Below are 25434 nucleotides of genomic sequence, written 5' to 3' on the forward strand. Positions count from 1 at the left end.
ATGTGCCTTGGTGACTTCTTCTTGGGATTCAGTCTAGCTGGTGTTCTTTCAGCCTCCTGGTTTTCATTCATTAAGCTGGGGAAGTTTTCCTCCAAGAATTCTCTCACTATTGTTGCAGATGACTTCTTTGTTGTGTCTTCCTCTGGTAATCCAAAAATTCTAATGTTGTTCCTCCTCAAAGCATCAAACATAGCTCTAGATTTTCTTAAGCATCTCTGATGATCTTATTAGATTTTTGTTCACGTTTGTTAAAGTCGGCTTGGCTGTCCTCCAAGTCACTCGTGTAGTTCTCTGCTTCCTCCAGTCGATTCTCGAGGTCCGTGTTTCTGCTACTGGTTTTCGTTATCTCCTCCCTAAGCTCTTGTATTTCCCTTTGGTGTATGGACTTTTATCTCCTCTATCATTTCATCCTTTTTCTGTATTGTTTCCCTCATATCCTGTATGACTCCAAGCAGCATTCTGAAAATTTCTTTCTGTCACAGCTCAGTGTCTGCTGCTTCTATGTATGTCGTTAAGTTCAGGACATCTGCCATTGCCTTTTGTTTCTCCTATTTTTTTCGTTGAGGTCGTTGGGGCTGATTGCTGTTGTGTTGTGTTGTTTTAGAGGAGTCAGGTGCCATTTTCCAGGGATTTGAAGAGCACTGGCTCTCTCTGGGAGACTTGTAGGAATGCTTCTTCAAACTCCCTAGAGCTAATTTCACTATGGAATTAGCCTGCCACTTTATCCTCCTGTGGCTTCCCTCTCAGGGGAGTGTCCCAGAAGGCTGGTGGGTTGCCTGCTTTTGTGTAGAGCACTGTGCATGGTGGGCGGAATTGCCCTGGCCATGTAGATCACTGCGGAGGTTGGGCAGAGGTTCCTGCAGCAGCTTGGACCGTCGGCGAGTGTTGGAAGAGCTGCCTTAGGCCGTGTGAAGCACTAAGGTAGGCAGAAGGAAGTTCCTTCAGATATGTGGGACAACAGAGGAAAAATAGGAGCTCCCCCAGCCACACAGGCAGGAATTCCCTGGTAAGAAGCTGGGCGGAGCATCCCCTAGTGGAGGTCAGCTGGGCTTTTCCCAGCCTCAGGCTACGCTGCACGGGGTGGAGCTCTCCTAACTGGGTGAGGAGCAGACGTAAATGATCTAGGCTAAGGGGAGTGGCCTGGAGGTCAGCAGTGGAGTGTGAGAGATCAGGGAAGAGACAAAGAGGAGAGAAAGAAAAAAAAAACTAAGCCCGTTGAGACTGTGGAGAGATAGAAAAGAGGGAAACAAACGTAACAATACAGCTGAGCCCCGATCCCTGCCTGTGGGGCTACAAGGGTTTAATCCCTGCCCCCAGGCGGCAGCAAGCTGTGGCTGTGTTGAGATTAAGCCCCTGCGCGTGGTCCAAATGGTCCAGGCTGAGACAGTGACAGGGTTAAGGTCAAACCCCAGCTCGCCTCCACTGTGGTAAGCCAAAAGCCCCCAGCCCCTCAAAACATGGTGGATCTGTGCCTACTTATCTTTATGATGCTCCTCCCGCAACCCAGCAGTGTTTAATTTCCCTCTTAGTAACTCTCCTAGGCTGATTGCTGCGGAGTCCCTCTGGTATCAACTAAAACTCTTTACAGGAGTAGAAAACCTTGTCTTCTCCTGGTAGATAGGAACAGATGATCAAAAATGCCTACCATTTGACGTTATAAGTGTATAAACAAAATTTACTCATTATGCTTAAACTTGGGATACATCCCAACTACTCACTCCCTGGCACATGTCAACTACATAAAAAGCCCAAGTGCAATGCGAAGTCCAGAGTCTCAAAGTGAGAGTTCAGGTCCCAAGAGAATAGTGATAGTTTAATAATGTAAACCTTTCATCTAGAGTGTATCAGCATTATATTAGTACTGCTGAAACAATGCTTGGAGGATTTACAGTAACATCTGGAGGCTTCTTGTAATGTACATGTAAATAGAACAATGGAAGCTTTTAATATTATTACCTAACCAATGTATGGCCTTATAGATTTAGTGAACAAAATGCAAACCTCTATTTTATATCCCATTTTTTATCTCTAGAAATGATAAGAACAATTTTTTTAAAGGTAGAGGGTTAAGTGCCCTTGTTTCTTAGTCCACATTTAAGGAAATCGTCTCTTGAATTTTTGGATGTTGTCACTCTTCGTCTTGTGTATGAAATTCTAAACACATCATATTGACATTCATCATCTAGTCAAACCCTTCACTCATTTTTCCAATTAGTGAAATGTGAGATTCTCAAAATTTTGTGTCAATAAAATAGGTGTGGAAACAGTAGGTTCGAGGAAGAGCTGATTTTTCCTTGCCACACTGGACATTCTTGCCGCTGTTTGGATTGCGTTTAGAAGATGAGGAAGTAGAGGTCTTTCTTGGTCTTAGCCTCTTAATAATAGAAGTGTACAAGGGGAAGTAAGACCATGAGAAGACTGGCTGTACTCTGCAGGGGACCTCCATTTTCCTTGCTAGTGGCATTAGGTGGATTTGTGGCAACTGAGGTAAACTGGAATGAGTTACTTGAGAGGGCTGTGGTATTTGTGTTATTTGAATTTATCTGTTTGAGGTGGAACAGCATGAGGAGTATCCGAGCCTGGCCACTAGTTCTCTGCCCTTTTCCCCTCAGTGTGCAGTGTGTCTCACACGGGTGCTGGAAACTCAGAATACTGCTCAGGGCTGGCATAGCAAAGTTGACTCAATATCATTTTGAAACATCACTATTCAAGTGTATTAAGCAGCCCAATTTGTAACCCACCAAGCCACCAGGACTCTGTCTAAGATATATAAGTGTCAGTAATAAGGAGTCTTCCAAGGCTTTTTGAATTATTGTGTCCAGGTGTTTTAGTTGCAAGCAGTACCCTAGAGTATGAATAAGTTTCTTCCCAAAGTCTGACTTTTAGTTGAATTTGTATATAAGTTAGAAGTTAGTTTTGGTTTGTATCTAACATCAGTTAAATGTTTGTCTCAGCATATAGTACTCGCATATCGTGTACCTTCTTATGCATACAAACACTTCCAGATATACTGAAACATCTTTAACATATGAATACAGTAATAACAATGGGGTTTTGAAAATGAAATACCTCTTATTTCTTTTTCACCTTATACTGTGGTTTCGGTGAAAGTTTCCAGAGCATATCATCAGTTTCACGTTCAACAGTTACACACATTTTGTTTCAACACAGTCATGGCCATTGCTTCAATGTACGACCGCTTATCCTGCTTTCTCCCTGTGGCTCCTGTTTTCATTGCTCCTTTCTTAACCTTCTGAACTTTGTCTTGGGCAAATGCTGCCCCACTTTAATAGTTGTTTTTTCTATCAGAGGGAATTTAGTTCCAAACCTAAAGAGTGATTAAGGGCCATAATCTTAGGAGTCCCACCAATCTCAATCTAACCAGTAAGCCTTGTCTCTATAATTTTGACGTCAGTTCCACAGTTTCCTCCTACCTATACGCTGGCTCACTCTCTCTTGCTGCCATTGAGCTAATTCATACTCACAGCGACCCAGTGTAAGACAAGGTAGAACTGTCCCCATGGATTTCAGAGATTGTTCTTTCTCCCGAGGAGTGGCTTTTGGTTTTGAGCAGCTGAACGTATGGTTAACAGCCAAATGCATAACCACTTCACCACCAAGGTTCTTCCTGGGACCTTCTAATGTGATATACCTTTCAGATTAGTTGGCTGTGGTACCTGGGTACCATCTAGTTCTTTTGGTCTCAGGTTTGTGGAAACTGATGTCCGTACGGTCCAATAGTCCATGGCCTAATTGTTTCCATCTCTTTGTGTTAGGCTGGGTAGTCTAGGGAAACAAATCTAGTGACACCCATCTGTGTATAGGAAAGAGCTTTATATCCAGAAGTAATTATATATCAAAAAGACATCACAGCCCAGTTCAACTTGAGCCCCTAAGTGCAATGCTAGTCCACAAGTCCTTCAGACTAGAGTAGCTGCCAAGCTGTGATGCAGAAAGGTAAACAGGGAAACCGGAAAATCACAGGCCAGTGAGTCAGAGTCCCATAGATCCAAGGTGGTGGACACATAGTAGGCTCTCAGGGTCAGTTAGCCCACAGGGGGCCGCCCATAGAAGCAGGCAGAGTTCAGCCAGCAGGAAGGCAGAGGACCACAGAGAGAGGGAAGGTTGTGTAACCTGATTGACCAGTTGGACTCCACCCCTACACTTTCATAAACTCAAAACCCTCACTATCATTGAGTTGATGCAGACTCAATTGATATGAAATCGTCTGATGACCAGTTTTTGCATTTTCATTATTCTTTCCTCCAGATTGGAAGAGACCAACAGTTGCACAAACTCACTACCTTCTAAGATCCCAGTTACTACTCACCAGAGTAGAATGTAGAGCACTGACTTTGTGAACTGTGGTGCCAATTGACCTTAATGTCCTCTGAGACTTTGGTTCTGAGCCCCCAGGCCCAGTGGCTCATTCCCCTAAGGTGTTTGGTTGTGTCTAAGAAGTTTTCATAACTTTGCCATTGTACAGTTCAGTACATTCACAGATATATTTCCAGCAAAAGTAAATATACGTATACAAATAACCTCTGTCAAACCTATATATTCATTGGTATATTTCCACTTTCCATTCCACACTGCTTCAGCTTGAGTGTTTATTCAAGCATCTGCCCATAGATTGACACTATTGCAGGAGTGTATGTATATGGCAATATTTACCTCTGTTGCCTTGAGCTCTTGCAAACCTCCCAATGTCTCCCTGCCTCAATCATTTTCCCTCACCTCCCTCACTTGTTGTAGATTATCTGCTTTTTGGAAGCCCCTAGTCATCTTTTGCTGTTTGTACGCCTTTCATTATATTTGATTTGTCCCTATTTTTTCACTGGTAATCTTTAGAGTTCTAGGTTGTATATTTAGGTCCTTGATCCATCTTCAGTTCATTTTTATATATAAGACAAGGAGAAGAACATCATGCTTGGTAAAGTCGTGGGACCGAGTAAAAGAAGGCCCTCAATGATTTGGGTTGACAGAGGGGCTGCAACAATAGGCTCAAGCATAGGAACAATTGAACAATTGTGAGGATGATGAAGGACAGTGTTTTGTTCTGTTTTGCATAGGGTCACTATGGGTCAGAATCGACTTAGTAGCACCTAACAATACCAACAACGTAAGTTATAGCTCCTGCTTCATCTTCATTCTTCTGCAAATGATTACCCAATTTTACCAGCACCATTTGTTTAAGAGACTATCTCTTCCCCTATTTAATGTGCTTTCTGGCCCTTGGTCAAAGATCAGCTATCTGTAGGTCAGTGGATTTACTTCTGTATTCTACCAGTACCAGACTGTTTTGTTTTTCTTTTAACGTTTCCCTTGCCTTAGCTAGTTTTAAGCTTCCGATGCATGGTGGGGAAAAAGGCACAATGACTACTAGTACAATTGGTATCACTGCACTGATTTGTGTTATGTACCAGCAGGTGGTTTTTTAAAAATTGTTTTATTAGGGGCTCATACAACTTGTATCACAATCCATACACACATCAATTGTGTAAAGCACATTTGTACATTCATTGCCCTCATCATTCTCAGAACATTTGCTCTCCACCTAAGCCCCTGGTGAGTACCAGACTGTTTGACTACTTCAGCAGTGTAGTAAATTTTGCTCTCAGAAATGAGAGACCTTCTGCTTTGTTCTTTTTTAGTAGTCCTTTAAGGAGCCTTGGTAGCATCATGGGTTCCACATTGAGCTGCTAGCCACAGGGTCAGCAGTTTGAAACCAACAGCTGCTTCACAAGCTCAGACTTTCTACTCCCATAAAGATTTACAGTCTTAGAAACCAAAAGGGGCAGTTCTACTGTGTTATATGAGGGGGTACCCAAAATAGAAACTGGAATTCCCACCCCACCCCCCAAAGCTATGTATTTAAATTTTCTTATCAAACAACCGTATCCTCTTTAAAATACTCTCCATTACACTCAGTACATTTGCCAAATCTGCGATTCCATTCTTGGAAGCATTTTTCAAACTTATCTGTTTTGGATGGCCGGTAGAGCCTCCCTTGTTTTTGTTTGTTGTTGTTTTTTTCCCTTTACTTCCTCTACATCTACAAATCGCTGTCCTTTCATGTCCTTCTTCATTTGCAGAAACAAAAAGAAGTCACACAGAGCAAGGTCAGGTGAGTGAGGTGTGTGGAGCAAAAGAAGCATGCTGTTTTTTGCCAAAAACTGGCACACTGAGATGGCTGCATGAGCAGGTGTATTATCGTGATGGCAAAACCAGTCCCCTGTCTGCCACAAATCAGGCCTTTTCTGTTGTACACCGTTACACAATCTTTTCAGACTTTCTAAATAGAAAATTTGATAAATAGTCTAACCTGATGGAATGAACTTCAAATGTACTATCCCCCTCACATAAAAAAACAAAAAACAAAGGAGCATCATTCTTTCTTGATCTTTGATTTCACTTGACAAGCTTTTGGGGGGCAAGGTAATGATGGCATCTTCCACTGGCTTGATTGATGTTTGTTTGGGGGTCGTGAGAATAGTACCATGTCTCATCACCAGTAATGACCTTGGGGAAAAGGTCTGGGTCACTTTAGGGCTGTTCTTTCAAAGCACTGGCATGTTTCCTCTCAACGCTCTATTTCCTGGTCAGTCAGAACCCGAGGCATACATTTTGCAGCCACCTTTCTCATTCCCCAATCTTCCATTAAGATTCACTGAACTGAGCTTCAAGATAGTCCAAATAACTTCCCCATCTCTAAAATGGTCCATTGTCAGTCTTTGAGCTCAAGTGCACAAATTTTGTCAACATTTTCCTCCATTTGAGAAGCTGATGGACATCCAGAACAAGGTTTGTCATCAGTCGACATTTCATCCCTTTTAAAATGAGAAAACCACTCATACAGTTGAGTTTTCCCTTTAGTGCTGTCCTTGTAAGCTGGGTTCAACATCACAACAGTTTCTGGGCCCTTTTTCTCGAGCAGAAAACAAAATTTCAGTCGCACATTGTTCTCTTAAATCAGCCATCACAAAAAACAAGGTTCAAGTGAAACTGCTTTTATGAAAAAAATTCCCTGTGACCAGAGAGAACCTTCCTAGGCGATACCATTGGGTGCACTAAACGAGTTAATCAATGATTGCCTTACGGGAACATTCCTACTACGAAAGTTCCACCAGTGGAGCTTTTTCCAGTTTTGTGGGGGCACCCCTCATATGGTCGCTATGAGTCAGAATTGACTTCTAATGGCAGTGAGTTTGGTTTGGTTGGTTTTTGCTTATCCATGATCTCTTTCTTTTCCATACAAAGTTGGTAATTCGTTTTTCCATCTCTTTAAAGAATGATATTCGTTTTGAGAATGATGATGGCAACAAATGTACAAATGTGCTTGACAGGATGTATGTATGGATTGTGATATGAATTGTACGAGCCCCCAATAAGATGATTTTTTTTTTTTAATGATATTGCAATCTGTATCAGAACTGCATTATATCTGTAGATTTCTCTGGGTAGGATTGACGTTTTTACAATGTTTGGTTTTCCTATCCATGAACACTCTATAGTCTTCCATTTATGTTGGTCTCTTGATTTCTTGTAGTAATGTTTTGTAGTTTTCTCTGTATAGGTTTTTTGTTTCTTTTGTTAGATTTATTCCATAGATTCCATAGGTTCCCAAACTTATGTGTTCTACTTCCTCTTTGCAGGGGGAAAAAAAAGTACTAAGCACGCCCCTCCCCTCCTCCCTGGCAATCACAAACTTTTGTGGTATGGCCTATAATCCAGAATAAAGCGTATGTAGGCCTCTTCTTTTGCAGCTCCCCAGATCATTCCAACACCCCAGGGAAACGCTGATTAGTATCTTCCTAAGTGTCATCTTTTGGATGGCTGCTGTAAATGGTATGGTTTCTTTGGTTTCATCGTCAGATCTCTCTTTATTAGCATAAAGAAATCCAGCTGATTTCTGTATGTTGATCTTGTTCCCTGCCACTTTGCTGATTCTTTCAACTTGTTTTGTTGGGTACGCCGTTAAGTTGGTGTACAACAGAACAAAATACTGCCAGTTCCTGCGCCATCTCACAATTGTTCATATGTTTGAGCCTATTGTTGCAGCCACTGTGTCAGTCATCTTGTTGAGAGCCTGCCTCCTCTTTGCTACCCTTCTACTTTACCAAGTATGATGTCCTCTTCAAGGGACTGGTCTCTCCTAACAACATATCCAAAGTGCCGTCCTTGCCTCTAAGAAACACTCTGCCTCTTCTTCTTCCAAGACAAATTGTTGGTTCTTTTGGCAGTCTATGGTTCTTTCAATATTCTTCGCTAGCATCATAATTCAAATGCAACAATTCTTCTTCATTCTTCCTCATTCAGTGTCCAACTTTCACATACATATGAGGTCATTGAAAATACCATGGCTTGGGTCAGACATGCCTCGGTCTTCAAAATGACACATTTGCTCTTCAGCACTTTAAAGCAGGCGTCCTCAAACTTTGGCCCTCCGGCCACATGTGGCCCACTGAGGACATTTATCTGTCCGACCAGGTGTTTTTGCCCCGTTTGTTTTTTTACTTAAAAATAAGATATGTGCAGTGTGCGTAGGAATTTATTCATAGTTTTTTTTTTAAAACTATTTTCTGGCCCTCCAACGGGTCTGAGGGACAGTGAACTGGCCCCCTGCTTAAAAAGTTTGAGGACCCCTGCTTTAAAGAGTCTTGTGCAGCAGATTTACTCAATGCAGTACATTGTTTGATCTCTTGACTGCTGCATTGATTTTAGATCCAAGCAAGACAAAACCCTTGACAACTTCAATCTTTTTTCCATTTACCCTGATGTTCCCTATAGGTCCAGTTGTGAGGATTTTGGTTTTCTTTACATTAAGTTGTAATCCATACTGAATGTTACACGTACTTCAAGTTTTCCTCACTTTTATCAAGCAAGGTTGTGTCATCTATATATCACAGGCTGTTAGTAATTAATAAGCCTTCCTCCAATCCTGAAGCCACCTTCTTTATTTAGTATAGCGCCTCTGATGATTTTCTCAGCCTGCAGGTTGAATAAGTATGGTGAGAGGATACAACCCTGTTGCACACCTCTCTTGATTTTAAACCATGCAGTGTTGCCTTGTTCTGTTCCCACAATTGCCACTTTAAAAACAAAAACAAATAAAAAACTCCAGTTTTATTGGCATCTGCCTCTTGATCCATGTAGTTTCCATAGGAATACCATTTAGTGTTCTGGAATTCCCATTCTTTTCAAGGATATCCACCATTTATTATGATCCACACAGTTGAATGTCTTTGCATCGCCAAGTAAAATTGTATATGAATGTAATATTAATGATACTGCTCTATAATTTGAGCTTTCTGCTGGGTCTCCTTTCTTAGGAATGAGTATAGTGTGGCTCTCTTCCAGTCAGTTGGGCAAGTAGTTGTCTTCAAATTTCCTGGCATAGATGAATGCGTGCTTCAAGTGCTTCATCAGTTTGTTGAAGCATTTCTATTGGTATTCCATCAATTTCTGGAGCTATTTTTTTAGCTAATGTTTCCAGTACACCTTGAACATCTTCTTTCAGTACCTTAGTTCTTGATCATATGCTCTACCTCTTGAAATGATATAATATTAAATGATTCAATCTGGTACAGTGATTCTCTATTCTTTCCAGTTTCTTTTGATACTTCCTGCCCATAAAATCTTAATATTGCCACCCGAGGCTTGAATTTTTTCTCGAGTTCTTTCAGTTTAAGATATTCTGATTGTGTTCTTCCTTGTGGGTTGTCTAGTCTTTTCTCAGTCTTCACACATTTCATTATGATACTTTTCTTTGTCTTTTGGAGCTGCCCTTTGGAATTTTTTGTTCAGAATTTTTACTTCATTAAGTTCCATTTGCTCTAGTTCCTCTAAGATAAAAGCAAGTTTCAATTACTTCCAGGAATTTTCTTGCCAACCTGTGGAATTATCTATGCATAAGATCCTATCATGTGAAATGAGAGAGAATTTTACATTGTCTTTGCCAATTTGAATACTGGTTATTTTTATTTGTAGCATGCTTAATAGTGCTGGCTAAGACTTCCATTTGTGCCGTCATCATTTTCAGAACATTTTCTATCTACTCGAGCCCTTGGAATCAGCTTCTCATTCCCCCGACCTCCCCACCCAACGTCCCTCATGAACCCTTGCGGGGAGCATTAAAGAACTAGAGGACAGGGGCTCAAGTGGAAAGTGGGTGTCGTGAGAATGATGAGGTCAGCATATGTACTAAAGTGCTGGACACAGATGACATATGTAGATTTGATGAGTTGTATGAGCCCCTAATAAAATGATTAAAAAAAAAAAAAAGAACTAGAGGAAAGTTGTATGTTTCATCTGTGCTAAACTGCACCCTGACTTCTTCTCCCAATGACCCTTCTGTAAGGGGATGTCCAATTAATTGCCCCTCATTCACAATGACATGGTTTTTTTTGTGCTGGGTCTTTAATGCCTGATACCTGATCCTATCAATACCTCATGATCACATAGGCTGGTGTGCTTCTTTCATGTTACTTCTCAGCTACATGGCCGCTTGTTCATCTTCAAGCTTTTAAGACCCCAAACGCTATATCTTTTGATAGCCAGGCAGCATCAGCTTTCTTCATCACATTTGTTTATGCACCCATTTGTCTTCAGCCATCGTATCAGGAAGGTGAGCATCATGGAATGCCAGGTTAATAGAACAAAGTGTTCTTGCATTGAGGGAATACTTGAGTAGAGGCCTAATGTCCATCTGCTACCTTAATACTAAATCTATAAATATATGTACATAGATCTATCTCCCCATCGTCATATATAAATATACTTAGATATGTACATGCCTGTAGTTAGAGCTCTATAAATGCCCTTTGCTTCCTAGTTCTTTCCTTTATTTCCTTTTACTTTTCTCTTGTCCCATTATCATGCTCAGCCTTCATTTGGGTTTCAGTAATTTCTCTCTGTTACATTGACCTTGATCAAGCTCTACCAGGCCTCCTACATACACCCTCCTCACCATCAATTTTAGATCACTTGTTGTTCCCTTGTCCCTGAGTTTGTTAACACCCACTTCCTTTCCCCTACCTCCCCCTCTCTTATGTCACCGCCTCTCCCCCCCCTCATATCCTCTAGTTTAATTGACCCTTTGATCATTATATAATGCCTTTCTTTGTTTCTTGTGCTGGATTTTGCTCAAACTGTGTTAGGCCAGATTGACTAGAGAAACAAATCCAGTGACACTCATGACACTCATATATGTAGGAGGGAGCTTTATATCAAGAAGTAATTAATTATAGATCACGAACACATCCCAGCCCAGCCCAACTCTCATCTGTAAGTCCAATATTAGTCCAATACCAATCCGTAAATCCCTCTTCAGATTCACACAGCCACAAGCAATGCCACAGAATGCAGGAAGATCACAGATCATGTGACCTGATTGACAAGTCAAATACCACCCCCACACTTAGGTATATATCTTCAAGTTGGCATGAAATTACATAATTACCACACTGTTTTATCGCAAATTAATATTACCACTCCTGCTTTTTTTGATTACCATTAACTTGATAGCTTTTTTCCATCCTTTGATTTTTAGTCTATTTTTGTCTTTGTGTCTAAAATATGTCTCTTATAGACAAATAGTGATGGATTGTTTTCTTATCCATTCTACTTTCTATCTCATGATTGGTAGGTACATTAAATTCATTTACTTTCAGTGCAATTATTGGTAGGTATGAATTTGTTGCTGTCACTTTGCTGTGTGTGTTTTGTGGTGCTGTGATTTCTTTCATATGATTTTCTGTGCTCGGCTTATTTTGTTTGTGAATTTTATTGTTTCTTTTCATCGTTGTTGCTGCCGTTTTAATTTTCTTTTTCTTTTAGTTTAAAATTTGAAGCGGTTTATTCCTTTTCCTTTTGGTTATCCTGTAATCTATTCCCAGGGTAAAGACAGTATATTCTATCTCGAAATCTACTTGCCCTCCTGTACGTTTGGAATTTCTGAAGCTATACTATTCTCTCTATTTTGTAATCATCTTACAAAAGTATAATTGATATCCCTATTTTCAGTCCTGTAGCTTTGTTTTCCCTTGGATACTTTTTTTTATATGTGCATTTAAGACTATGTGGTGGTGTTATGTATATTAATCTAAGGTTATTTCTACTGTTGTTGGTTTTCTTACAAATCCTTCCATTTCTGATTATCTGGAAATATCCTAAGTTCCTCATTGTATTTGATGGGAAATTTTGCTGAATATAGGATTCTTTCTCACTTACTAGTTTTAGTACATGTGCTGCCAAAGCAAGCACTATAGGATTGTTTCCTGATGGGCCTTTTTATTGTTTTCCTTTGCATTTCACATGTCTTTTCATTACCTCTTGCACACCTGGTTTCTGCTGAAAAATTAGAGCAAAGTCTTATTAGTTCTACCTATGACTTATTTTAACATACATTTGATTTTTCTATAAACAGCTGTCAGGATTCTTTCCTTGTCTTTGGTTTTAGAAAGTTTGATTTGTGATGTATCCTGGTGATTTTTTTGTTTGTTTGTTTGCTGTGTTTGTTGGGGGATCATTCAGCTTCCTGAATGCGTATCTTTTCACCTTTCGTGTTTTCTTCCAACAATTCTGAAAACGTTCTCTGTTCTTTTTGTTTTTTTCTTCTAGTTTGGAAATTCCACTCACACATATGTTATTTCGCTTGATGGTGTCTCACATAATTCTTACTCCTTCTTTGGATTTTATTGTTTTGTTTGTTTTGTTTTTAATTTTCCTCTAGCACAGTGGTTCTCAACCTTCCTAATGCTGCGACCCTTTAATACAGTTCCTCATGTTATGGTTGGTGACCCCCAACCATAAAATTATTTTCATTGCTGCTTCATAATTGTAATTTTGCTACTGTTAAAAATTGGGCGACCCCTGTGAAAGCGTCATTTGACCCCCAAAGGGGTCATGACCAACAGGTTGAGAACTGCTGCTCTAGCAGGTTAGTACTGAGATTGTCTTTAAGTTCATTAATTCAGCCTTCCATTAATAAAGCTTTACTTTTTTCTCTCTTTCAATGTATTATCTGAAATCTTAGTATTAATCTTTTGGATTTCTACTTGTTGTTTTAGTATTATTTCTAACGTTTCATTAACTTTGTCAATTCTTGTTTCTCTGAATTCTTGTAAAGGTTTTTGTGTGTATGTTTTCCGTTGTTTTGTCTATTTCTAAATTCACTGTAGGAGTCTAAATTCTTTCGATATCCTTATCAGGTATTCCAGTGCCTTTTTTAACTGAGGAAGGTCTTCTAGCTCTGTACAGTGATTATTTCTTGTTTATTCATGAGAACTGAAACTGTTATCCCTGAGACATTGTGGTGTTGTATTCGTATTTGATTGATGATTGTGAAACCTTAACCACTCACCACCTGCCTCCTGGTGGGCTTACTAGAAATATGGGAGTGTGAACAGCAGCTCTGTTGGCTGTTCATGTAGCACAGTAGAGAGCAGGCTGTTTATTGATGGTCAGGTAGAACAGGAGTGGGTAGTTTTCCCTCACCAATAGGTGTGACTGTAGGAGGTTCAGGTGTGGCTGGGCTGCTGTGCCCATTCAAGTGGGATAAGGGGATGGGGAAGCCCAAGGGAAGAAAACAAATACAAAAAAGAAAATTAAAAGCATAAGCAGGGGAAAGCAGACAAACACAGCAAGAAAAAGAATTCCATATGGGGCGGTGGGAAGGGGAGGGGGGTAAGGAAAACAACCCAAAACCAAACTCACTGCCATAGAGTTGACGCTGACTTGTGGCGATTCTATAGGACAGTATAGGACTGCCCCTGTGTGTTTCCGAGACGAACTGATTACAGGAGTAGAAAGCCCTGTCTTTATCCCGAGGAATGCCAGGTGGTTTTGAACTGTCATCTTCACAGATCACAGCACAACTTGTAACCACTACACCACCAGGCTCCTAGAGCAAAACAACATGGGAAAAATTAAAACCAGGGCAGGGGAAACAAAACAGAAAAATGAAAAAGATAATAGTAAAGAAAATATTTTTAAACGAGAAAGTGTGGGGCGGGAGGAGGAGAAAGAAAGGCTAAAAGGAAGGAGAGGAGAAAGCTGGGGCAGTGGTAGGACCCAGACATGAGAAAGCTGTGGTGTGCAGGTGTACCTGCTATGGCACCCTCTGCCAGCCAAGAAGCTCATGGGGTGGGGGTCGGGGGTGAGGGAAGTCTAAGAATCTCACCATTTTTCCTGCCAGCCTAGCTGAACTCAGAGTCCTGAACCAGAAGTATTTCATATGGGCTCAGATGGTGGCTGAGGTCATGGTGCTTAATTCACGGAAAGGAACTCTTCCGGGCTCAGAAGGCAGCCAGGGCAAGGCGGTTGTTACGGAAGGAGTTCTTGCCTTACCAGGGTTGCAGGCCCTAGGCCAGTTGTGTGCCACTGTGCTCTCCACTGTCCTGGTGCGATGGAGCTCACGGACCTCCAGAGAAGGTGGCTGTGTACCAGAAACTGGTTCATAAGGACACGATTGTGACTGCTGGCAGAGCAGGGGATGAGTAACTGACTTGGAGGTGGGTGAGAATGAGGACTCGCCACTCCTCTAGTCACCAGTCGGATGGGAGGGATAAGCGAGGAGCTTATCTTTCTTGTTGTCAGCCACTGGTATGAACCCGTGTGCTGGTTCTGAGCAAGTGGAATGGATTGTGGCCACATCGTTTCAAGCAAGCCGCCAATTCACCCATCTTTCTCTTCTCTGGCCACTGTTATTCAGCTAATCTCTTCTGAAGCACAGGGTCCCAGAGTCAGCATCTTTATCTGTTTTCTCTGTTTCCATTGTCCTTGTTGTAGAGGGTCTTTTTTTACTTATGTGTTTGTTACTTATGTGCCTAGTTCACCGTCTTGCCAGAAGTCCCTCAATAACAGGAATGTTGTCATGTGTTTGTTATGATGAACCATTGTATATGCCGCAAACATTTAATATAATGGGCTTCATGAGGGTTATTCCTAGCTGTGGGCTGTACATAAGTTAGAGGTTTGTAACCCGGGGACTGCCTGTATGCGAGGCAGGATCTGGGATGAATTGGACTACTCCTTGGTAGAATTGGAAGTCTATATGCTTGTCTTTTTTGTCAATCTGGGTAGTTGTTCATTGGTTGTCTTAAATTGCTACATACAGCTAAAACTTCCATAAAAATTAAATTTTCATCTCTTCTGGTATCTATGCCTTTTATTTTTATCTTATTACAAGCAAAAACAATTGAATCTGCTTTTCCATTTCTTAACTTCATTGATGAATATCTATCTTTTCACTTTGTCTATATAAAATGAGAGATTTACTTTTCACTTTCCCTGCTTCTAAGGTGTTATAATACAATCTGGAAGTTTAAGTCTCCATTTTATCTTACTACTCATTCTAATTTTCTCCCCCGCCCCACGTGTGTACCTACCTCTCTGCCTACATCTGCTCTCCTCCTTGCTGGTTCTGTTCTAGCTGCAGAGGCTTTTTGCTTATCCTTCAACACACTAAGAATGTTCCTGTCTTTGGCATTGTTTTCTGTGCCTGAAATGTTTTTCCTTCAGATATTCATGCGGCTTACTTACTCAGCTTCTCAGAAGTCTGCACTCAGATGTCGCCTTCTCTGACCACCTTCCCCAGGTGGTCATCCAAATGCCCCCACAGCCTCCTGTTTTCTTCCCGACGTCAGTCGTGCCTTCAAAGCACCTAAGACTATCTAACTATCCCTTAACCGACTGATTGCTTACTTACTTCTTTTTAATAGTTGTAAGTTCCATAAAGGCAGGAACATTTTTTCTGTTCTTACTGTTTTAATCTTAGTCCCTAGAACACAGCCTGGCATATAGAATATTACATTAGTATTTATTTACATAATGAATTGTTGTATGTTTAACAATTTCACAAGTTGGGACTATTAGGCCAAAGGGGTTATTTTTTAATTTTTGTTTTATAATTCTTCCTTCTCCCCTAATTTTTTTTTTTGCTTGCTTGTCTTATTTCTTACTCATTTATACTAGGGAACACATAGGGTGTGGAATTGAAACGACATGAAAGCATTTGCACGAAATGTATTCATCCCACTCCCACACTCAATATCACATTTTACTGTTCAAAAGTAACTAGCTTTGTCATTTTTTCATTCTTTTGTCCCTCCCAAAAGGTATATTCCCATATCGCTTTTGAAAGAGTTGGTACCAAGTTCCACTGTAGGACAGAGTATTTCAAGATTATGTGTGTCCAGAGCAAGTCCTATTCCCTTTTCTATCACCAACCAATTAGTCAGTGTCAACCGTTTTTAGTGGATGTTACTATCATACTCCCACTGAGTAGGGGATATAAACTCTGACATTTTGTCAGTTCTGACTCATATTGATCCTATTGGACAGAGCAGAACTGGCCCTGTGGCTATCTGAGACTATAACTCTTTACTGGAGTAGAAAGCCTCATCTTTCCCCCAAGGAGCAGCTGGTTGTTTTGAAATGCTGACTTTGTGGTTGGCAGCTCAACTCATCACCCACTACACCACCAGGGCTTTGGCCAGTGCCAAAATCTAGATAGGTTGGAACAAATATCTACACATATGTAGCAAAAGATTTTTAAGAGAAGATCAAGATGAAGCATATAAAATGTCAAGGTTGGAGGCTCTGTCTAATCAGTTCTAGCTTATGGCACCCTCTTATGACGGAGTACAGCTGCGTCATGCAGTTTTCTTGGCTATACTCACTCTTTTTGATTAATTTCCACAGTGTGTTATGTATACCTCATTCAACAATATCGGTGTTTTAGGATATTTTATAAAAGTGTAAAAATTAGGTAAAGGAGAAAGAATAGTTTCATCAGGGAAAGGGAAGAGCACATTGACATTGGCTCGTCTAGGAGAGCATGTAGGAGAGGAAGAGCTTATTATATCTGTGCACCCAGGCGACGTTCAAGCAGTGAGATCCTACTGGGAACATATTTTTATGCCATGAGACTTGCAAAGATAAATAATAAAGCTTATGTCTTGTGGAGGAAAGATTGTTTATAACAAAGATATTTATAACCAAGTCAGTGAGAGGAAATGTTATAGTGACTCAGAGAGCCATCTTCGGCTGTCAGGAAAATGAAGAGCATTTTTAGAGGGGAATGGTGTTTTAGATGTTGTTGTCAGGCACCATCGAGCTGGTTCCACCTCATACTGACCCCATGCACAACAGAAGGGAACACTGCCTGCTCCTGGGCCAGCCCCACAAGTGTTGCTGTGTCTGAGCCCTGTTGCAGCCACCGTGTCAGTCCATCTCACCAAGGGCATTTCTCTTTGCTCCCATTCTGCTTTGCCAAGCACGATGACCTCTTTCAGGGACTAGTCTCTCCTGATAACATCCAAAGCATGTGAAATCAAGTCTCAGTGTCTGCTTCCAAAGGATCATTCTAGCTGTACTTCTTCTAAGACAGATTTGTATGTTCTCTGGAAGTCCATAGTACTTTAAATAGTCTTTGCCAGCACCATAATTCAAATGAAATGATTCTTCTTTGGTCTTCCTCATTCACGATCCAACTTTCACAGACATATGAGGAAATTGGAAATACCGTGCTTGGGTCAGGTTCACCTTAGTCCTCAACGTGATGACCTTGCTCTTCAATACTTTAAAGAGGTCTGGGCCGCACATTTGTCTGGTGGAATACATCATTTGATTTCTGGACTGCTACCTTTATGAGCACTGATTGTGGATTCAAGCAAAACGAAATCCTTGACAACTGTGGTCTTTTCTATGTTTATCGTGATGTTATATGTTGGTCCATTTGTGGGGATTTCTTTACACTGAGTTGCAATCCATACTGAAGGCTGCTTGCTGTCCTTGATCTTCAGCAAGTGCTTCAAGTCCTCCTCACTTTCAGCAAGCAAGGTTTGGGCAGCTACAAATCACAGGTTGTTTATAAGCTAATTAGCTTTTTACAGAAAGTTTGCCAAATCTCCCAAGTGTAAGATACAGATGAGAAAGCACTATTGGTGGCCCTTACATAAATGGAAGTCAGTTATTGGTTACGAATGACGGGGTCAGAAGCAGAAGCAGTGATGGTGAAAGCTTAATAACCTTGAAGGGGTGCAATAGGGAGACCACCCATTGTTGATGGGAGGAAAGGGCGGCTCCAGGCTGGGACAGTCACTTAGTAAGGCCCAGAAGTGGTTTGTTCTTAATCATGTTCTTCTGATTTTTTTTTATGCTAGCCAAGAAGGATCAAGAAGGTGGAGAAGAAAAGAAATCTGTGCAAAAGAAAAAAGTGAAGGAGTTGAAGGTGTTGGATTCGAAGACAGCCCAGAACCTCTGTGAGTCACTCTGCCCCCTCCCCGCCCCCCAACGGCTTGCCGCGCACAGCGTTTCTCTAAGAGCCTCATTCTGGAGGCCCCAGGCCTCCACATGGAGCTCTGACTTGCTGCTGTACGCCGGGCACTGCGGAGTGAGCTTCTGATCTCTTGTTTGTTTAACTGTAAACTTGTCAGTAGAGTTTCATGGCAGGCACACAGTCTTAAGACTTTCGGTGATTTGCTTAGTTTTGTAGTTTGTAAGAGACACAGCTGGCATTTGACCCCTAGATTTTCTTATTTCAGAGCCCTTATTTCCGTTGTATCCACAGAATATCTGCTACAAATGGTCCCACCACTGTCAACTTTTTCTTAGTTCTGATAAGTACTTCTTTTAACTACAGGCACTGACTTGACTTTACTAAAATCTAAGAAATAATTTTGTAGTTTAGGATAAACTATATAAACGTTATACTTTTTGCAGTAGGATCAATATTTCCAGCATCATAGCAGCAATGCACAAGTCTGATTGGGCTTATTTGACAATAAGGATAAATAAAAGTTATTTTGTTACTGTTGTTCATGTCAACTGTTGAGCTACCTATATTATGCTGTTATTTCAGAAAATAATATGCAAGTTTAATGGCTTATTATATCCAATTAAGTGATGTAGGTATGAAAAACAGAATTCAAATAAAGACATTAGTTTAGAGTAGAATGGTCTAGGAGAGATGGGACTTAGTGATTCCACCATTTTTATGTACTGCTTTGTGCTAGAGATACAAAGCTGAGTAAGAATACAGTCCCTCCCTTCATGGACCACGTGTCTGAGGATGAGCGCTATGTTGGAGCGTACGCCACAACACTTATGGTAGTACTATGTAGGAAAGGAAGTGTCTGATCAGATGGCGCAGATGTTATTGGAGGGCGAAATCCTAGAGGACTTTCAAGTACAGCTAACTGAAGGCCATATGTACGTGGAAGACTGGTGGAAAAGAAGCCTTGAAGAATAGGCATACTTCAGAGATACTGCAGGTTTCTGTCCCAGACCACTGCAGTAACGTAAATAGCACCATAAAGCAAGTCGCACCATTGTTTTGGTTTCCCAGGGCGTCTAAATGTTTTATGTACGCTATACTGTAGTGTGAATATACAGTAACATTATGAGAACATTTGAAATATTCACATTAGCAAAATGTGACACAGTGACATGACATAAGGACAAGCTGTTGGAAAATTGGTGCAGACAGACTTGTTCAAAGAAGGGTTGCGTTGCCACAAACGTTCATATTGTAAAAGTGCCGATGAAGTGAAGTGAAGTATACTTGTATATAAAAGCCGAATCATGAAATAATTTTCATAGCTTGAGAATTCTGGATTTTAATTAGGGAAGTGAATATCACAACCCTTTGTAGTTTCCAAAATGGTTACTTTGTGACTTTGAGGCTGGTATGCTAGGGCAGGCGGATACTGTAACTAGAGAAGTCGATTTTGTTAATCTAATTAAAATAAGTAACAGGTGGTCAGGGCCGGAAAGTGGCATAGTAAGAGTGAAAAGGAAGACAAAAGCTATTACGAAAAATGAATTAATTCAATATAGCAGTTGTCTGAGAGGATGAAGAAGGTGTTTCTTGGGTTTAGATCATTGCTGACCTAAATGTCAGCATCCTAGTGGTACGGTGGGATACATGTTGGGCTGCCAACTGCAAGTTCAGCAGTTCAAACCCACCAGCCACCTCAGAGGAGAAATTTAAGGTTGTGTGCTCTCAAAGATTTACAGCCTCGTGAACCCTAGGGAGCAGTTCTGTCTGTCTGACGAGGTAACTGTGAGTTGGAATAGACTCACTGGCAGTGGATTTGGTTTGGTTTTGGTTTATGGAAAGTGGGACTATTTACTAGAATAGGAAGATGCACATGGACCAAGTCTCTCTGTCCTGTTTGGGCGAGGGTGGGAGGGTGCAGCAATGGTTTGATTTTAGGGTAGAACTTAGGTGCCTGCCTGTAGGACGACTCCACGGGATGGGTTTTAGGTATTTGGGTGTAGCAGTCAGGAGGGACAGTTGGGCTGGAGATAACAGATTTAGAAGATTCCATTTGAATGACAGAGGCTCAAAGGGCACACAAAGGCCAGTGAAAACAGTACCGCCTAGTCCTAGAAAAAGGGAGGTGAGGGGTCGACAGTGTCAATGAGGACAAGGATTAAGTAAAATCAGGACAGGACAAGTATCCTTTGGATTGGACACTTGACGGGTTAACTGCCTAAGCAAGAATAATTTTAATATAACCTGAAAGTAAAAAGAAAAGCTCTGAAAGGTTAGATTTCAGAAAAGGATGGAGAAAGCATTCACAAAGATTAGACATAAAAATGGGATGCCTGTACTTGTGACATTATGAGTGATGTAAAACTGAGGCAATATCTTCCCATATTCAGAACTATTACCTGATTCAGTAAAGACGTCATGTCATTGATGGACAAGTGAAATCCTGGCATAGGTTTTGTTTTGCTCAACAATGTAGAAGAGATGAGCAACTAGCGAAGGCCAGCACCATACGCGTTTGTCACTTGCACCCTAGCTGGCTGTCAGTTCAGCAGAAATCAATGGGAACATTCTGTGAGACTCAACTGACTGGAATTGACAGAGGGTATTGTGTATTTTATCACTACTATTTGTAATTTGCTACCCATTCTTTAACACTAAGATTTATAAGTGTGTGTGTGTGTGTGTGTTCACTTTGGAGGGCTGTGGAATCAGTTCCATATTTAAATTTTAGGACTCCACACTAAGCAATATGGCCACAGATGAGTAGCTTAACTTCTCTAAACATTAGTTGAGCTAATTATATCAACTTGCAGGGATTGTATGAATAAGGTTAATGTATGTAGATTGCTTATTGTGTTTAAGGTACTATATTTTACTCAGTATTTGTTGATGGTATGGTGGATAATGTGCTCTCTGCTAACTGAAAGGTTAGAGGTTCAGTTCCACCCTCAGAAGAAAGGCCTGTTTAGTGATCTACTTCTCCCGTCTCGGTCATTGAAACCTTCTGGTCCTAATTCTGACAAACATGAGTTGAAATTGACTCAGTGACGCTTGGTTTGATTTGGTGGTTTGTTGGCAAACTCACTGGTGCTGTAATGAAAGAAGCCACATTTTCAAGGGTTAAAGAAGAAATGAGAGCTATGGAAACACACACACAAATAGACTATTATATATTTTTTAATGCTACCAAGTGAAGGAGAGAAGAGCAGGGGGTCAGGAAGGAATTTTCTTTTTAAAATAGAAGAAACTTGATTATGAATAATGAAAGACCAGGTTTAATAATGAAGGCCACCTCTTCTGTTGAAACAAGCAGAAAGGATGAGTACATGGGTAGAGTTTCAGATACATTTAGCAGGGGTCCTCAAACTTTTTAAACAGGGGGCCAGTTCACTGTCCCTCAGACCCGTTGGAGGGCCGGACTATAGTTAAAAAAAAAAACTGAACAAATTCCTATGCACACTGCACATATCTTATTTTGAAGTAAAAAACAAAATGGGGCAAAAACACCCAGCGGGCCGGGTAAATGTCCTCGGTGGGCCGCATGTGGCCCGCGGGCCGTAGTTTGAGGACGCCTGATTTAGAGTCTTGACATAGTTTTCCTCAAGGTGATTCTAAAACAGTCCTTGCTTAAGCCTTTCTAAGCTTCATTTCTACTGAAGCACCCCGACACGGATAAGTTCTAGTTGGCATAAGGGAAAGCTGGCAGATTTTCACCAGTGGCTTCATTTTTTTCTCACTGACAAGGAGCAAGGTCTTCTCTGAATAGATGAGGAAATGGTGGAGCTGTGAGAATGGAGAGCTTTTGAAGGAACTGCTGGAGGGGATGGAGGGTGGCCTAGCGAAACGTGAAAGAGTACTAGGCAGTGCTGAAGTCCCAGGTCTCACAGGTACCACTAGTTCCAATTCAGAGACTCCAAATGCAGAGTTCTCAGTAGCAGTGCCCCCGTCCAGGTGTACGAATAGAGAAAGGAGATGCTGGATTCACCAGAGACTGGAAAGAGAAGCAAACAGGGGAATTGGGAGTCACCGAGAAGGCAGACTAGAACTGGCGCATCCAGAGAGTAGTCTGCAAACTGAGAGACTGGTGAGCTTAAGAGTCAAATAAAAGATAAAAAGTGTTTTTAAGGAATGGATATGGCCATTTAAGACTCAGATCCATTCAAGGCAGTGGCTTTAAGGATGGAGTTGTGTGAGTGGGGAACGAAAACTGAGTGGGCTGAAAGTTTTTGATGTATGTAGCCACTGAGGGTCAAAGACTTCCTGTGTGAGCGAAAGCACTGAATTTGGAGGTTTTGGAGTGTGGTCCATGAACTGTATTGCTGAGATGGACATAAATGGATCAAAGAGGGAGGAAGTGCCGGGATGGGACCCTTACACATAGGAATTAAAAACTTGGGTTTTAATTATATAGGCAGAAGGGAACTACCTGAATTTTCTGAATGACTTTAAGAGATCCCTCTTAGGAAGATTATCCAGCATGATTTGTAAAATGGAAGGGAAGAGTCTGAGAAGAGTGTGTCTTTATATCTCATTTTCCGGCAGCAATCTTTCTGGGTTCCTTCCGAATGCCCTATCAAGAGATTAAGACGGTCATCCTCGAGGTGAACGAGGCTGTTCTCACTGAGTCTATGATCCAGGTAAGGAGCAAGCTTATCTTCTGCATATCTATAGACTACCCTCTTCCCCTCTGCTTCACTAGGGGAGGGCCCTTGTTGACTTGGAGGAGGATAGGGTTAGAGAAGCTGCCATCATAGCCTCTGGTTAGCTATTTCTGGTATATTTTCAAAAGTCTTGCTATCTCACTAGCTGTCTGTACCCCTCCCAACACGTTTTCTTCTTAATGGCCCTTGCACAGGGAATAACTGAATGGGAGGGTAAAAGAGTCAAGGGAAGGCTCAAATTGTCAACTCATCCCCTCAAACTGAGTGAAGTCCCTCCTTTCTTGCAGAACCTCATTAAGCAGATGCCAGAGCCAGAACAGTTAAAGATGCTTTCGGAACTGAAGGATGACTATGATGACCTGGCTGAGTCAGAGCAGTTTGGCGTGGTGGTGAGTGAGTTCTGCAGCCCTAACCTCTTCTCCAGCTCCTTGCCTCTGGTCTAACTGGAACTTACCGTCTCTCTCCCCCTGCTCTGGGACACCCCCCCCTCCCTGGGAGGCTTCAGCCTGTGTGTGTTCTCACTTCTTTCCATGTCAGTCATCTGTCGTGGAATGACTTGTCTTCTCCACCAGATGGGCACTGTGCCCCGGCTGCGCCCGCGCCTGAATGCCATCCTCTTCAAGCTGCAGTTCAGTGAGCAAGTGGAGAACATCAAGCCGGAGATCGTTTCCGTGACTGCTGCATGTGAGGAGTTACGTAAAAGCGAGAGCTTCGCCAGCCTCCTGGAGATTACCTTGCTTGTTGGAAACTATATGAATGCCGGCTCCAGGAATGCCGGAGCCTTTGGATTCAACATCAGCTTCCTCTGTAAGGTGAGCTAGGAGGTTCAAGCAGGCCAACAAAGTGACAGACTACCGTCGGCCTAAGGAGGCCTGACCGTCTCCCCTCTCACTGTCAGCTTCGAGACACCAAGTCTGCAGATCAGAAGATGACATTGCTGCACTTCTTGGCTGAGTTGTGTGAGAACGACTACCCTGATGTGCTCAAGTTTCCAGATGAACTGGCGCACGTGGAGAAGGCCAGCCGCGGTAGGGCCGGACGGGTGAAGGGAAAGGTGGTTCTGGGCCTCGAAAGCCCCGTGTGGGGAAGGAGTCGAGATACAATGCAGGCTGTAGATCTTTTTCATTTGGTGGTCTTTTTAATCTAGGAATGGGAGAGGGTTTGGGCAAGGTGTCCAAGCCATAAAGGAGGATAAGGCAGAAGAGAAGTCGCCATGGGTCAAAATGGGAAGCAGTGCTTTCACTGACAGCAAAAACCAGCTGGGAGAATGGCAGGTGTTTACAGTCTGGGTCAACACTCATGGCTTTTCTCCTTAGGAACAAGCGCACAAACAAAAGCGGAAGCAAGTTTCTACCTTGCCTTTATTCAAGGGAACTTCAAAAAGTTTGTGGAAAATGGAATTAAAAATTAATGGAAGTTTTCCATGAAGTTTTTTTTTAGCTCTCGTATTTCAATGTATTTCTCTTTCCTTCAAAGTCCTGTTCTCTAAAATACATGCGACTCATGACTAAGGTGACCAGATTTTAACATTGGTAAAGCAGGACACCATTGACAAAACTCATATCCTGGCGAAATAGCCACATGGCAGCCGAAAACCGTATACCCTAGCTTGTTGTGCATTCTTTCCAAAAATTGGGACTTTTTAAAATGCCGCGGGACGCGGGAAAAATTGTTAAAAATCAGGACTGTCCCGCCAAAAACGGGACATCTGGTCACCTTACTCATGACCCCAGAGGACTTCACAGATTCCCATTAGACTAAATGAAGCCTGTCTTCTGTTCTCAATACTGTATGCCTTGTAAAGACAGGGGCTTCAACCACGGAGTAACGAAAGATATAAATTTAAATGTAGAAAATGGCTAGAAGGGCCCATAAGAAAGCTAAAATAAAAAGTACCAGCATGTGTGTATAAATGCCACTGTGACCTAAAGGGTCTTGGGGCTGGGATGGGTAAACTCTTGCTGTCTATTTTTGTGTTTTTTGTAGTTTCTGCTGAGAACTTGCAAAAGAATCTAGATCAGATGAAGAAACAGATTTCTGATGTGGAACGTGATGTTCAGAATTTCCCAGCTGCCACCGATGAGAAAGACAAGTTTGTTGAAAAAATGACTATATCCTTCCTTGGAATGAGGGTGCTGCACACTACAAGGGGAAAGAAAACTTGTCGAGGGGAGGAAGGATAAGCTGGAGAGACCTAATGCTCCACCATTTTTTCCCTCTTAAAATGTGTTTCCGTCAAATACACAGTTCTTGGACACATTTGCATTGTTGGAGCAAAAGTAAGCAAACCATGCAGATAAGAGGAGAGTACACACATACGCACACACCCCTCTCCTTCTGATGTGCACCTCATGGATTTATATGTAGCAAAAATTCCACTGTATTGCTTTTTCACATATTGTTAGCGATCTCGCCATAGCAGCATCTGCAGAACAGCCTTTTGCTCAGTTGCCACCTCCTTTCCCACAGATGCCTCATGGTTTAGGGTTT

General features: G+C 41.7%; 1 protein-coding gene across 1 annotated transcript in view; it reads left to right on the forward strand.

Moving 5' to 3' along the window:
* DIAPH1 (diaphanous related formin 1) overlaps positions 1-25434 on the forward strand; it is a 134687-nt gene that overhangs the window by 97905 nt on the left and 11348 nt on the right. Inside the window, exons 18-23 of the mRNA XM_045284593.1 lie at positions 18168-18266; positions 22826-22920; positions 23232-23333; positions 23517-23756; positions 23843-23972; positions 24931-25055. Coding sequence (XP_045140528.1) covers positions 18168-18266; positions 22826-22920; positions 23232-23333; positions 23517-23756; positions 23843-23972; positions 24931-25055 — 791 coding nt within the window. The remainder of the gene's footprint in view (positions 1-18167; positions 18267-22825; positions 22921-23231; positions 23334-23516; positions 23757-23842; positions 23973-24930; positions 25056-25434) is intronic.

The sequence above is a fragment of the Echinops telfairi genome, unplaced genomic scaffold (assembly GCF_000313985.2).
Source record: "Echinops telfairi isolate 266 unplaced genomic scaffold, ASM31398v2 ScPeMD7_7469;HRSCAF=8507_0, whole genome shotgun sequence".
NCBI classification, from domain to species: domain Eukaryota; kingdom Metazoa; phylum Chordata; class Mammalia; order Afrosoricida; family Tenrecidae; genus Echinops; species Echinops telfairi.